The sequence below is a fragment of the Aulonocara sp. 'chitande type north' Nkhata Bay genome, linkage group LG20 (genome assembly GCF_057382095.1).
Source record: "Aulonocara sp. 'chitande type north' Nkhata Bay isolate Kocher_YH1m ecotype deep benthic linkage group LG20, A_spYH_male_GT1.1, whole genome shotgun sequence".
In the NCBI taxonomy this organism is placed as follows: Eukaryota; Metazoa; Chordata; class Actinopteri; order Cichliformes; family Cichlidae; genus Aulonocara; species Aulonocara sp. 'chitande type north' Nkhata Bay.
The window spans coordinates 32,496,049-32,511,223 of NC_141363.1; the positions used below are offsets into that span (position 1 = coordinate 32,496,049).

Sequence of the window (15,175 nt, forward strand, 5' to 3'; positions counted from 1 at the left end):
ATATTGACAATAAATGTGAAAAGGTACACAAGAGCGTCTAGCTTTGGTGTTCCTCCTCTGAGGGACCTGTCAGCGTGAGTGAGCTGTTATAGCCGACCGCAGGTTCAAGTCATTGATCATTTGATGGCATTGTTCTGAATGGAGGCAAGAGCCACGAAATTGCAACAAGGCCTGTTCTGCTTTCAGTAGAAAGTTTTGAAAATTGAGTGCAACTCTGGATTTGATTTATTATTTTTCATCACGGCTTGAAGGAGTTTGATCGCAGAAGCTTAAAGCATTTCATAACTGCCACGCTTGTTGCTGAATTCCACAGTATATTATTCAGTAAAGCCACTAACTGTTTAGGTAACTTTGGAAATAACTTTGGTCTATCCAGTTCAGTCAAGGACTGCGACGTTCATAATGGCATTCCTGCTGTTAGCCTTGTCAAGTGCGAGGTGAAGAGGTCAGAGGTGAAGATGGGTCTGTGTGTCCTGATTGTATTTATTTATTTATTTTAAATGTTGAGGCCGATAGAACACAAAGTACAGTAAGAGAATTGCAGTAGAAATATGTGGTACAGCACTGTTTGCATGCAGTATTAAATATGGTCTCCAGTGCAGTAGTCTTATTTGCAATGTCATCAATCAAATGCCTTAAAAAAATAAATAATAATAACTACAGTAGCTTCTGATATTTTCTAAATAAGTGGAAGGAAATGGGTGCACATGTTTTTCTTTATTGCCCAGTGCTATTTTTTTTTTTTTTTTTTTTTTTTATTGCCACATTAAAAGTGATGAAGTGCTAGAAGCTATTTCTTCGAGGCCTAACCCTACTGAATATTTTACAGTGAAAAACAAATAATGGGTTTCTAATTACATTGGGACAGGCCTTTCCTGAAAGAGGTGAGGAAAGTAAAACAGCTTTAGGAAAATGTGCCCAAGCTTTAATAATACATGGTAACGTATCTGAAAGCGAAGAAAATGTTTTACCTACAATAAGCCATACACAGTGTAAAAACAGGAATTTGTTGGAAGCAAGGTGTGTTTGTCTGTGTGTTGCACAGTAGATGATGTTCCAGTTTATTTGATGCTAAGCAGGGAGATATGATTAAATGAGCAGACTAATGCATTTCTGCAGCCGTGTCCAGTTGCACTTACTCTTGCAGAAACGCAGATTGATAAACTCTGAGTCAGCGTTCTTTGCACTCGCTCTGCCCTCCCTGATCATTTCCTCTCTCACAACAGGAAACAGACTGTCCTCACAGCAACAGACTCTGTATCTGATCCAAAGGAGAAAAAAAAGGGCTTAAATATGTACCGTACACATGCAGTGAGGTAAAGGGCAAGTGGAAGCCACTGAGCTGGCAGTAAATGTAATACTGGTTGTGGGGTGGAAATCTTAATTCTACCACTTGAGATTTCACTTCTCTGCAGGCCGCTATTGGAGAAACCACCCTCACAGCTTGAGGAGGCCTTCCTGTGGAATGATACTTCCAATGGGATTTGGCATTTCATGCATTATTTAAAAGGCTTTGGGAATGCACCTGAAAGTGCCTGGTGTTTCAGCACAATGCAGAAGAAAAACAGCTCAACTTGGATTCTTGCTTTCATTCATGTATTTGTCATCATTAAGATGATAGTTTCCACTTAAATAAGGCAATAAAAAGTGGATTTCATTTTTATTTCCATTACCACCCAAATTAGCTTTGAGAACCTGAGTGAATTAATAATCCATTAATATTCTTTTCTCATATAACCCTACATTCTGAAGGCGCTTTTTCTCAACTCGCTGTTTTCCGTAGCCATTTCGGAAATCTAATTTGGCTCAAATCTAGTTGGTACAATTCCTGATTGAGTTCTAATGACTCAGTCAAAGAGGCAGGTCCTGCAAATCGCAGTAAAGCAGCCATCAGAGTTTTTACATTTCATTGTACATTGCTGAAAATATCAGCAGCAGCAGCATGTCCTCAGTTTGATTCCTAGCCAGCAGGATGTGTACTTCATGCTTTCTTTCTCACCTTCTTTCTGCCTGTCTCTGCTGTGACTAATTAAGGCAAAAGAATGTCTTTAAATGGATGCACCTGTCACTTACAGCCTTAAAATGGCTTTAATTGGTGCTTCTATCATGTCACTGTAACCGTTACAGAACTTTATGGTGAGTTTCTGCTTACTGTTTAGGTAACTTGATCATTTTGAATCGTTCTAACAGCTCGTATGTGTTTTTTCAGCTGTTGCAGGCAATTCTAAAACCCACTGAGCACTGACTGCTGGGGATGGTGAGCATCGGTTAAAGAGGGAAATATTTCCTTAAGGGATCAATAGAGATGCACGCACTGGATTTTTAGACATGAAATTCACCAAGTGATCAGAAACATGACTCTGTGAATGCTAATTTTAGTTGCTCTGTAACAGCTGGATTTGTAAATGAGCAGCTGCTTCTTGTCAGTTTCCCATATTAAATTAAGAATTGTATGAGCACTTGCATTTGCAGCCTTTTTGCCAGTGCCCTTCCATAGCCAACAAGTTAGTGACTCAGGGGCAGAAAGTCAGGCTCCATATGAATACAAATGACTGATGATACATGGAGCTGTATAAGATGCAGCAGACTGTCCATTTGTCTTCTGTACAAGGGTGACAGTTTTGCAGGAAAGACCATAAAAATGAATGCCTCACCACACAAGTCAGGATTTCTGCAAATGTAGTAACAGTAATAGTAGTAGTACTAGTAGTAGTAGAAGTCATATTCAATCTGTAGGCTGGAGGAGCTGTCCAGGGTACTGACCACTTCTTGTGTGCTGTGGCCGCCTCTGAGGATGGTGGGTTAGAAAGTGGGAAGTTGTTTAAAAGATGGAAATATCATTTAGTCAAAGATTTGTGAAGCATGGTTTTTGTCTGATCATTTTTTTCACTGATGCATTGTATACACAGCAATCAATTTCTCCAGTAATTGTATCTGGACTGGAGAATGTGTGTCAATGAATCTCATCCCACCATTGCATTATATTGACTCCGCTGTATTCTTACCTCAGCCTATTTCCACAGTCCAAATGGGATTTGCGTTAATGAAAATGCAGACGGTATCAGGTTTCTTCTGTGCTTTATGGAAATAATTAAGATTTTTGGATGCCGTTGCTGAAAAATTGCTGACAGTCTTAAGGAGATGTTTAGGTGAGCTATAGATATTTGAAATGAGAGGAATGGTACATGGCCAACACCCAGGCAAGCAAACAAGTAAAATGACTTGGAATGATGAGGAGGACAACAATCACCAATGAAGAACTATGCAGAGAATCATCAACAATAAGGATGAACAGCACAACCCTTCTAAGAAAAGCCTTTGTATGTACAGTACCAGTAACTATACCGTCTATTCACAAATGAATCCCTCATTGTTTGGTTTGGTTAACAGTAGAGACTACATTTTATTTCTGTAGTGTGAATAGCACTGTACTTGCTTTTAAAATGCTATTTACTAAAGGCAATTTCTAAAAGAACCTATGAAATGGCAGGGTCAAAGGTTCATAGGTATGACCGACCAAGCTTGCAGCTAGAACTGCAATCAAGCATTTGGAACAACTGGCAATAAGTCTTTCACATCACTGTGGAAGGATATCGGCCCACACTCTTCTTTGTGTGGTTGTTTATGGTCCATTAGTCCATCGACTTTGAGTAGACCAATCCAAAACCTTTTTTCTTTTTCTTCATGGTCAATCAGATGTGAACTTGCTGGTGTGTTTGGGACATTGTCATAACACAAGTAAGCCTGAGCTTTTGGACATGACATGCTCGTTGGAGATTCTCCAAGATTTTCTGCTAGAGAGGAAAATCCATGGTTCCAGGAGACCATCACCACCATGTTCCATTGTTGGTATGATGTTCATTTTATGCTGTTAGTTTTACTTCAAATGAAACCTTCCAAGTCATCATGAAGATGTTTTGTTTTTTTTTTGGGAAATCTGAGACAAGACTTTGTGGGGTTTTTTTTGTTTGTTTATTTGTTTTCTGCCAGATATGTCATTCTGGTCCTGTCTCTTTCTTATTGTTGAATCATGAACACTGAACTTAACTTAGGCAAGTGAGGGCTCCAGTTCTATTGTGGCCTCATGGATGAGTCGTTCATGTGCTCTTGTAGAGATTTTGGTAGGCCAGCCGCTCATGGGAAGGCTCTCATGAGAGATCCACTATGCTTTCACTATAGTGTCTGTGAAGGTTCTCAGTCATCCAGGTCATCGTAGGCAAAGGAGCTTGCAAAGAAAAACGTCTGGACTTCTTTAAGTTGCTTGAAGACGTTTCACCTCTCATCCGAGAAGCTTCTTCAGTTCTAAGGTCAAATATTTAAACCCAGTGGGAGTATCCCCCCCAAAGAGGGACAAAAGGACCCCCTGATGATCCTCTAATCACATGAGCCAAGGTGTGAAAGCGGGTGTGGGTCCCAATCAGCCAGGGTTTTGGGTGAGCTCATTGTGAAACCTGGCCCCACCTTATCATGCGATTTCCTGAGGTCAGATGGCCCAGGATGTGAGTGGGCGTTAAGGCGTCTGGGGAGGGAACTCAAAACTGGATTATAGATGGCAGGCAGTTGGTGTCGTAAACCCCCGCCTCTGTTCAAAGATGGTCGCTCACAGTGGACATAGATGACTATTTTCACTATAGTATGTGGTTGTACCACATACTTTTTAACATGTGGGCCACCCTTGCTTATGCTGTTTTCGGTCAGTCAGCCAGCCACAGAGAAGTTCTAACATATAAAGAGCCTTACAAGCAATGGAAAGTGTCCACTGTAGCCACGATGTGTGCTTTTCATCCCTTTTTTCCCTTTTTGATCCATATTCCCTTAAATGAATCAACATGTGACTACTGCATTTTGTATTTAATTGGATTATTTATTTGTGTATTTTACAGCACTGTGGCTGTTACAACCAGAATAGTTGTAGTTTCACATTTCTTGTCCACGAGTCGTCTATTCTATTACACAGGCCATCATGAAAGTTTCATGCCTATCTAAACACCAAAGTATAAAAAGGTTGGGGTTTTTTTTTTTTTTTTTTTTTTTTTTTTTTGGTGTTTTTTTTTGGTGTTTTTTTTTTTTTTTTTTTTGTCTTCAAGGACAAGATACTGGATTCAGTAGACACATTTTTGACACATTCAGTGGAATATTTTGTAAATGTCACACCAAAGTTGTATCTAGAATATAAATTGTGTCCACTTCTCAGGAGACCAGATTGATCTGTTTAAAAGTGTAGCACCTGTCAGTGTCAGATAGCTGCACTTTACTGCAATAATGCAGTTGCTGAATCAAAGCCTGGTGGTTAGTGAGCCATTTTATGTAACTTCGCTTGTCTTTTGCTGTCCTACTGAAGCACTGCAGCATCCCTGTTTCTACCTGTTTAACAAAAACCATTAAAACCATGTGTCTCATTTGTTTTTCAGATCTGAATGTGACGCCTCCAGAATGGTCAGGTATGTCCACCTGCTTTTAAAAATCTGTTATTATTGTTTTTATCTGTTTAGGTTGATGCATCTGCCTGATACTTATCTAATTTAAAGAAAAGCTTGTGCCTTTTGGGGAAATCGTCTTATTGCTCCAGAAAATACTTTGGTGAAGACACTGTCCTACATAAGTCTTTCAGTTTGAGTGAGGAAAATGAATAACCAAGGATCATGAGGCTAGCCAGGGTAAGTGAGGAACTGAGGTAGGGCTGTTATTGGTGTTTCTTGATATTGCAGTGTGGAGGAAGTAATGAGATTTTTATGTCCAGTCCAAGGTCACACTCTTCTGTTGATAGTTGCTGGCTGTGTGAACTTCGATAGCTGGAGATTTATAGGTTTGTTTCTCCTGACAGAGTTAAGTTGTGGGTTGATTTAAAACTGTAATGTGAGTCCATCATTTGCTGTGAACAAAGCTGAGGGAATATGGCTTGCATGCAGAGAGTAGATGGGCTTCTCTTGCTGGTAAACACACTCCTTATCTGCAGTTTCTCTCTTTAGGGATGTCTCGCTATGGGATCCAAACAGTCTCTCCCCCTGCCTCTGTAGTGCGGTGTATCAAGAACCTAACAGAGTCTAGAAAAGTTGAAAAATTGTGGCAGAGCCTGTCCCGTGTTTTTGATACCAATTTTCCAGGCTGTGTCTGTTCTTTCCTTATACTCTCTGCTGTCTGCACTCCCAGGCTGCTTCTCTTCTGCTCTAAATGTCCCATTACAAATCTGAAGTAAATTCAGAGAGCCACAGCCTGAAGATGTGTGCCAGTCTTTGTCTTTGTACAGTCCCAGGATATGTGTACTTCAGTATGTGCTTGCAAAGCAGAGACGTGTGTGTGTATATGAGGTTTGTTTCACACTCGGTGTGTAAATCATCCCAGAAAATGGGTTATATGAAACTTTTATGTGTTCTGTATGAATTTGGATAAATCAAAGCGTTTATCCATAATTTTCTATTTTGGACTTCTTCTTTTTTTTTTTTTTTTTTTACTATTACCAAATATTAATTTCACTTAAAACATCTGAATTGAGTTTTTAGCTGCAAGACTTTCTTTGGACATTATCAGGGTTATTGTCTTCTTCCTGTGTCTGAAACGGATGTGAACAGATTTTTTGGTTATCATAATTTGATTTTTTTCATATACCTCAGCCCTGTAAAAGCAAAGAAGCAAAGCAGTAGAAATGGAGGACAAGGCTTGAGAGCCAAATAATCCCATCTCACCAAATTGGTGTTTTGATGTAGTTGGAAAAGTCTCAAATGGCAGCAGCCTTCTGCTTGCAATTCTTGCTTGTGAATTTGGCCACAAGTCCCAGAATCTTCCGTTCGTTAAGTGTCCCAAAACTGTTAATATGCTTATGTGTAAAATGTGGTTCGAAATTCAAGCATTAAGCATCTCTGCCAGCACAGTTTGGATCTTGCAGCTTTGCTGGGAGCTGCACACAAACTTGATACTGACTTATAATACTTGTGACTGAATTCTTGCTGCTGCTCACTTTTTAGCAATAAAATTTATGGTAGTCTGTGTAAATCAGTGAAAAGCTTCATGACCTCTCACCCCACATTGCAGGACTAAATCTACATTACATTTTAGAAATGGATTGGTATGTGTGCTGAGAGAATAATAAAATACTTTTTAAGCCTATGAATAAATCCATCAGCAAACTGTTTAAGATTCAAGCATTGATTTAATTGAATGAATAATTAGAGCAAAGTGCTGAAATGCTTTTAGGGAAGGTTGATATGTATAAAATAGTCCAATTGGTTAAAGAGGGTAACTAAATCTAAAAAGAACAATTTACCAATACAAAAACGAAGAAACTTATATTTGATTTTAAAATGAATACACACAATCATATAACACAAAAAGCCTTTTTAGCTGTGTTTCTATGTCTGCAGACTCCTCCCACATGATCAGGAATTGAGCAAGCAAATGTGACACAAAATTATACCTTAGGCACCTGACGGTTCTTATCTATATCACGTAGTATGATGTCAACGTGCTGCCTAGCAACCACTTAGCAGTACGCTAAAAATACCTCTATTTAACATGTACGCTTCCTCTATAGGACCTTATGAAAGCATCATATCATTTTTACCCCTCAGCCATAAAAGGCTGATGTGGTATTATAATCACCCAGCGGGGCAGGCAGGCGGTGTATTCAAGTTTTTGAGTACAGCGATTTTAGATTTTATACCATAGGTGCATCTATTAAAAATTTCAGAGGTGTTCGAAACAACTGAGTCTCGCTGTTTGAATGTTGACCTCAAGGTCAAAAGTCAGCTTTTCTGAAAATCACCTGGGATTTTCAAATTTATACTATAGGCGGACGTACTTCGAGGCTGAGGGGTAACACCAGTGGTTACTTGTATTTGTATGTCAGGAAAATAACATCTAATCTATATCCACAAAACTTAAGTCTTTAATTATATATTATGATGCCATCAGGTTGCCTGGAAATTAGAGCAGGGCGATATGGCCAAAAATATTTATCATGATATATATTTGAAAATTTGCGATAACGATATAACCGACAATATAATTGATGCGAGACAAAATACAACTCCACAACATTACTAGCGCAAAAAGACAACCTTCCATTTATTTTCACTTAAACAAGAAGCTGGTTTTTATGTACACTAAAGCTTTATAAAAATGTAACAGTGCAAATGCAAATTCCTTGCTGAAAGTTTAACCAAAAGGCATTTCCAGTAGAAATGGGCTGACATATCCTGAGCATAACCATGTATAATATCCACTGAAGTTAAAAAGAGGTGCTTTGCAACATTAAACTGTAGTGTGCAGTACGTATTTTTCGGACCATAAGGTGCACGGGATTATAAGGCACATTAAGCGAAACAAAGCAGTCAGATAAATCAAACTTTATTAAACTCATTCTTCTTGCTTCCTCCACTTCTGTACCATTGATTCATTAATGTTGAATTCTCTGGCAGCTGCTCTATTCCCATTTTGTTGCAGTATATTAATGACTAACCTCGTATTGTGGATGGATTATCTCAGTTGTTCTCCTGACTGAAGTTTGGTCCGTTTACAGCATCCTGCCATGCGATTGCATTTGTTTCTAACCATGAAGAACCTTCACGTTAACTTTTATAAGTGGAAAAGTGTTAGTGTTCGTCCTCCAGCTTCACTGTTTATGTTATGCTAACATAGCTGTGTCGCTAGCGATCACGTAGCACATCATTATATACCAGCTAGCCCAACTTCAGTAACCCTACAAACGTCACTGCTGTTTAGTTTCCTGTCTTCATTTATGTTGGAAGTGATAGCAGAGCTGTACGTTTGATTTTTTTCAGAAATCTCTCAGTCAGAACATGCAATATCATGCTTAGGTAACTAGCGAAACTAGCGAGCTAACTTCCGCTAGCTTCCTGCTAACTTCTAACTCCGTTAAATGTAATAACTTTTGTTTTCATGGATGCCTGGAAGTTAAACTTTATAGTTACACCTGGTAAAGCAGCAATGCTGATCGTTTTATTAAAGATGAAAGAATTTAGACAGTTTTTAACTCTAAGTGATGCTGCAGTGTTGTTTGACCTGAAGTATACGGAGTTTAGGACCCAGATTACTCCCAGATTTAAGAGCATCTTAGTCCGACAAATATGACAATAACAACGGCCGCTTGCATGTTCTGCAAAAAAAATGTGCTTTGTTGTGTATCTGACGGACAAACACCAAACCAGTTCCACATCACGGAAGTTGCACCATTTTTACAAACCAATTCTGGTTCATCTGTTTCACTCAACAATCGGCCATGTGCGTATGAAAACAAAGGCACTGCGCATGCGCGTTTTACTCCCATTCTATCGCGATATTTCATTTTCCTATCGTTGCCTAACATTATACCGGTATTACCGTGAACGGTATAATATGGCCCAGCCCTACTGGAAATCCCCTAGCAATGGCCAAATAAGACTTAGTTTTTTGCGTTTACGCGCCTACACACATGAACTCATCCCATCATTTTAATTCATGGCAGTATCATCTCATTTATATCAACAAAAGTGGAATTATGTTACAATATCGTCGCATTGCCTAGCAACCACATTGCAACGGGATAATATGGCCCATTTTATTTTTTTCTGTTCATGCTCTTATGGTGCTTTTATGAGGTTTTGTATCATTTTAAATTCAGTATAATAACAACTAATTTATATCCACAAAATCTAAATTAAGCATGATGTGTTATGACGCCACCAGGTAGCTTGGCAGCCACCTAGCAACATGCTAACAAGACCTTGTCTTAGCATTTATGCACAAAACACCTTTTGTGTTAGGTTAAACAAGCGTGCTAGTATTTTTAAAAGGAAAAAAGAAAAAAAAAAGTAACATTTATTGGTTTGAGCGTAATTCATTATCTCTTTGACTTTTGATTAATTATTTTGAGTTTTGGAAATACAAATTAGGTACTCAGTTAGATGCTTTATTTCACAATTTATGTATTCAAACTGTCCACAATCTAAAATACTGTATAGGTCAGATGTATTTACAAATTCAAGTAAAGGCAATCAAGATGCTCATAGCAGTGGTGCAATTGAGATATAAAATGAGAAATTCTAAATATAAGATCTACAGAACGGATTTTAAATGATGATTTTTAACATTAAACATAAAAATTTTAAATTACATTTGAAACAATAAAATCTTTGTATATAAAATGTATAAATAAAATCTTTTTTAAGCCTATTTGCGATTCCATACTAAGTTTCACTATGCACATCTTCTGTGTCTTATAAAAAACTTTTTTCATGCTACTGCTTCTAATGTTGTTCCCATGATATGGATATACTATCTCAGTGCAAATATTCTTAGCAACCAACCAGCAGCCAGATTCAAATTGCTGTGACAGCTACCATAAATTTCTCCGTCACTCACTCGATTCATCTTGGCCTTGAGTTTCCTTTTGTATCGCAGCTTAAAGCTGTTTACTGTAAAATCGCTACAACTGCCAAAACAGCACTCTGCTGACAACACACAGCAGACTTACAGTCACTTACATCTCTCACCCTGTTAATATGCCACACCATGACACAAGTGAGTCGGGTTGTTTAAAATTTTGTGTGTTACATGGCTTGGTAGGTTTCATTATCATTTATAATGGAAAAGCCACCGAACTTGGTTCAGGCGCTATAAATAAATAAGCCATGCTCCCGGAAGATTGCTTTGCACTGGTTTGATAGAAGTTTGAGTGAGCGTGTGGGGAGAGATTGGCCCAGTCGGCGATGGGGGATTATTCTTATACACACTCCATGGCTAATGAGAGAGGAGTAGCAACATGGCGGTGTTTAATTGGTCTGCTGTTGTGTAATCAGAATGGATGGTTTCATTCAGATGTGATTACACCCGGGCTCAGATAGGAAGGCAGGCGCTCATCAGCCTCAGTGACCTGCTTTTATTGGATTGTTCTTCAGTGAATGTTTAATGATAAGGTGTTCTCCCACTCCACATTTTGTACAGCACTCATTCATAAGCCCGACGAGCACATGGCCAAAGCCTAGAGCTGAGGAGTAGTCGGGCACTTAATCACGCCAACTGCATTGGGAATGCAGGATGAAAATGCTCTTGTCTTATTTATACCTGTTTACTTGGGCTCGGTGAGATTGTGTTTTGTGATGGATGGCAGTTGTTATAGTTGTCTGGGAGTGTCTGAGAACAAAGAGCAAGTTCCAATTTCATATTGTTTCATATGCTGTATCCATGACCGTGGCCCTTTTGAGCACTCCACATTCTGTCTTTTTTTTTTTTTTTTTTTTTTTTTTGTATTGAACATGTTTGGCTTCACGCACACGAAGGCCAGCTTGTCAGCAAGCTGCAGTAATAGTGGGTGACTGGAGGTATTCTGGAAAGCCTTAGCGAGGGCTGCAGCTTTGATTTCCCCGTAGTCCTCCGCAGAGAGTTGGGGAAACAGAGAGGAGGGGATTATACAGCTCAGTCATTATTGTAGGAATGACAATGAAGAGAATAAAGCTTTGCTGGGCTGTTGTTTGGGGGGCGTCAGAACCCCTTTTTTAGAGTGCATCTCAAAATAATACCATAGGCAAAGCCCTTCCAATTAATTCAAACATTAAGTCAGAGTAATTTGTTATTGTAACAGGATTGTGGGAAGATTTATGACGTTCAGTGATATACTATAAGAATTAACATACAACATTAAAGAGGAGCAAAGAGACTGCACTCTTGCAACTTCTATTGCTCATGAGGCTTTTCCTAAAATAGGCTTGGAACTGCAGATTTCTCTCTGAAGAGAGGGCATCTCTCTAGATCCGCACAATGCGTGGGGTGAACTGTACTTAATTCACTCACAAATCTATCCTACAAAGAGCCGGGCTGTCCTCCAGTGCACTGTCAGGCAGCTGAACTGATACTTGTCTACAAGCACGAGACGTGACAGTGACAGGCCTGTGTCGCAGAACTGCTCCAGTGCAGTCTTGAACCCTTGGCCGGTGTACTCCTCAGGGATCACACAAACCTATCTCGTGTTGCCAATTTTGATGGGTAGGACACAGAGCCTGCTGTTTGCACGAGTCCTTCCCGATTAAGAAAACTGCATTTCAGATCTTAACAAGGAATTGTCCTGAAACAATCCCCTACAGACACGGGAGTGTGCAGTGTGTGGTGACAGAATCCGAAGATGCAAATTAAAGTCACATGACGTGTCACTCACATGGGAAAGACCTGACATTTATTTATGGTCTGAAGCAAAGTCTGAGCCTTGACTCTGTGGGACTTTCTGAAAAACTAATGGAGGACGGGAAGAAAATTTCAGACTAATCCAAGGTTCATAACTCTCAACTGAGCCAGAGCAGAGACATTAGCATTTTTGAAATTAATAATTCATTGTGCCGAAACAGCAGCAAATGGCAGCAGCCATGACACAATTAGCCACTGCTATGTCTCAGGGCCTCGGTGCAAGATTTTTCATCTCGACACTGAGTTAAACAATGAACAATAATAGCGTTTTTCTTCTGAAGTAAGATGCGGCTGTATGTTTTCGATGACGACTTCATTCTCTGGCAGAGATGGGTGGGTTGACTATAACCCACAGCTTGAGAAATGTGCTTTGCCCATGATAGACATGCAATCCAATGGGGGGCTGGCTCAGTGAAAACCTTAACAGATGAGAGAGAAATATCTCTGTGGAAGTGATCTCCTGTGGAAGAAGATGAGAAATGCCTGAATAATCAGTAGTAGAGGAAAAAACTATTATAACTTTACAGACAAAGCACAAGCCGTGAAGTTGCATATACTCAACAAAGGAGCTTAACTTATGTGAACTCCCAATTATGTAAATAGGATAACTTGAGAATGAGGCGACATAGGAGTTACAAATTGGTACCGTTGGTGTATTTACTAAAGATCTCAGTGATCTCGACTTCAAGGTCAGAGGTCAAGTTTTCTGAAAATCTTGTGAATGCGATGCGATAACTTGAGAACATACTATTTTGAAATTGATACCATAGGTTTGTTTTAGGAGGCTAAGGGATTGCATTTATTTTCTTTGACGCAGTCAGATTGAGGTCTTTTTTTCACCCCAAGTTTTCACACGCATTACATTTTACTGTTACCTACTGGCATTTTACCCATATTTGTTTCAGAGAAATGTAATTATCTGGCAGTACAGACACCATTTTGTTATGTTATCAGTGTGCAGCACTTACTTTGCACCACTGTTCACAAAATCAAATGAGAAACAGGTTTGGAGTAATATTTAAAAAAAAAAAAAAAAAAAAAAGAGCATGAAGTTATGCATACCTGGATGTATTTCTTGTACATGAAGAGTTCAAACATTTATATATCTTATTGAGGACATCTAATTGACATAATGCTTTCCCTGGCCTCATACCTTAACCCTAACCATCAAAATGAATGCCTAAACCTAAGCATAATCTAATTGTAACCCTGATACTAAGATGACATTTTGAGCCTCTAAAATGTCTTCAAACTCGTGGGGACGGGGATTTTGTCCCCATAAGTGACTGTTGGTCCCCACAAGTATAGTGTCATGCCAATTTTCTGTCCTCACAAAGAGTCTAAACATGGGCGTGTACATGCACGCACGCACGCACACACAAACAGACTCACACAGCCGTCATTTCATTTTAAAAATGTTTCTGTCATATCTGTCCTTGCAGGTACCACATTTCTGTTTTTTCTTGTTTGTTTTTTTGTAACACAGTGTGTCCTTTTGTAGGAGACATACATCTCTACCAGTTGAAGTCACAGAGAATCCCGGGAGGTTGGTTTCTGAAGGTTGCAGAAGAGTCACCCCCTGCCGCAAGTGGAAGTCTGCTTCCTTTGGGTACAGTGAGATGTTAATTTTAACAGTTACTTCACATTCAGTTTGTCTCATAAGCACTGCAGCAAAACAATATTTTCCTTGTCTTCCGCTTGTTAATGTCTAAAACTCTTCACTGGTGATATTGATCGCCCTGCTAATTAGCCTCTCTATGTCGGAAGTATTGGCCGTGACAGCTTGACAGCTGCAAACTTTGCCGCGTCCTAATGTTCGAGGCTTTGCAGCTGCTTTCATCAGCTTTTTATGACACAGCAGTTTGATTGCTGCAGTGCCTTTTTTTTCTGATCTGCACATTAAAGTCTTCTAACCAAATGCACTGTAGGAGGAAATCATTAAGTATAGCCTTCACGAAATATGACCCTTCATTGCTGCGTACCCATTAGCCGTGCTGAGCTTGGACCTTGACAATCTCTCAACAATGAGGAGGGAGCAGAGCACAAAGTCGCATCGACGGGACAGACTTGGGGGTGGTCTTTAAAAGGCATGAGTTTCATAAGAGACACCTCCCTGCGCTGTATGCTTCATCATCAAAAAGCAACGTGCCCTAATCCACAGCCCAATTTTAGCTCGCGTGCAACCCAAAAATAAATCCTACTGCATAGTGGGAACATGCTCTATTTTTAAAGAGCAGTGTTCAGAGGTTTCTGATGAGTAGTAACATCTGTGGGTTGTTTTTAGACTTCTGTAACACTGCAGAAAGGAGGCTTTGCTATTTCTTGCTGATTAATATCTCATTCACTCATGCTCCATCTATTTGTCTCAATATGATTGTTATACAGTAAGTAATTTTCAGGCGTAAAGTTAATGGGTTAAATGGATCATGACTGCAAACAAGATGATGGCTGTGCTTTGAGGTTTAATATTTTCCTCTTCAGCTCAGCAGCACTGCTTGCGTCCGTCAGCGTTTACTTATCTCACAGTTAGAATGGGATAATTATTAAATGATGGTAAAAGAGAACGAGCCCCCTTCCTGATCGTTTTGGCTTTGCTGATTGATTTCAAATGGTCTTGCTTTAATGCTGCGTCCCAGATGTAATTATTAATGTGCGCAAGTTAATTATTATTGATCTTTCCTTTTAGTTAGAGAGCTCACAATTACCAACAGCAAAAGCAGAAAAATGGATCAGTTTGGTCAACATGATAGAGTTGTGTCTCACACACACACAGACACACACACAGTCATGTTTGCATATCTTTGTGGGGACATCTAATTGACATAGTGCTTACGCTAGCCACTACACCTAAGCCTAACCATAAAAACTGAATGACTAACCCTAACCCTTAGCCTAAACCTAACCATAACCTGGTTGTAACCCTAACACCAAAACCACATTTTGAGTCTCAAAAAATGTCCCCATAAGTGCTGTTGGTCCCCACAAGTGTTTTGGTCCCCACAAA

The 15,175-nt window shown here is 39.4% G+C and overlaps 1 protein-coding gene across 2 annotated transcripts in view; it reads left to right on the forward strand.

Moving 5' to 3' along the window:
- Nucleotides 1-15,175, forward strand: part of LOC147306016 (IQ motif and SEC7 domain-containing protein 1-like) — a 100,610-nt gene that overhangs the window by 12,940 nt on the left and 72,495 nt on the right. For both annotated transcript variants that reach the window (XM_086278651.1, XM_086278657.1), the window contains exons 2-3: nucleotides 5,412-5,441; nucleotides 13,673-13,780. In XM_086278651.1, coding sequence (XP_086134777.1) covers nucleotides 5,412-5,441; nucleotides 13,673-13,780 — 138 coding nt within the window. The remainder of the gene's footprint in view (nucleotides 1-5,411; nucleotides 5,442-13,672; nucleotides 13,781-15,175) is intronic.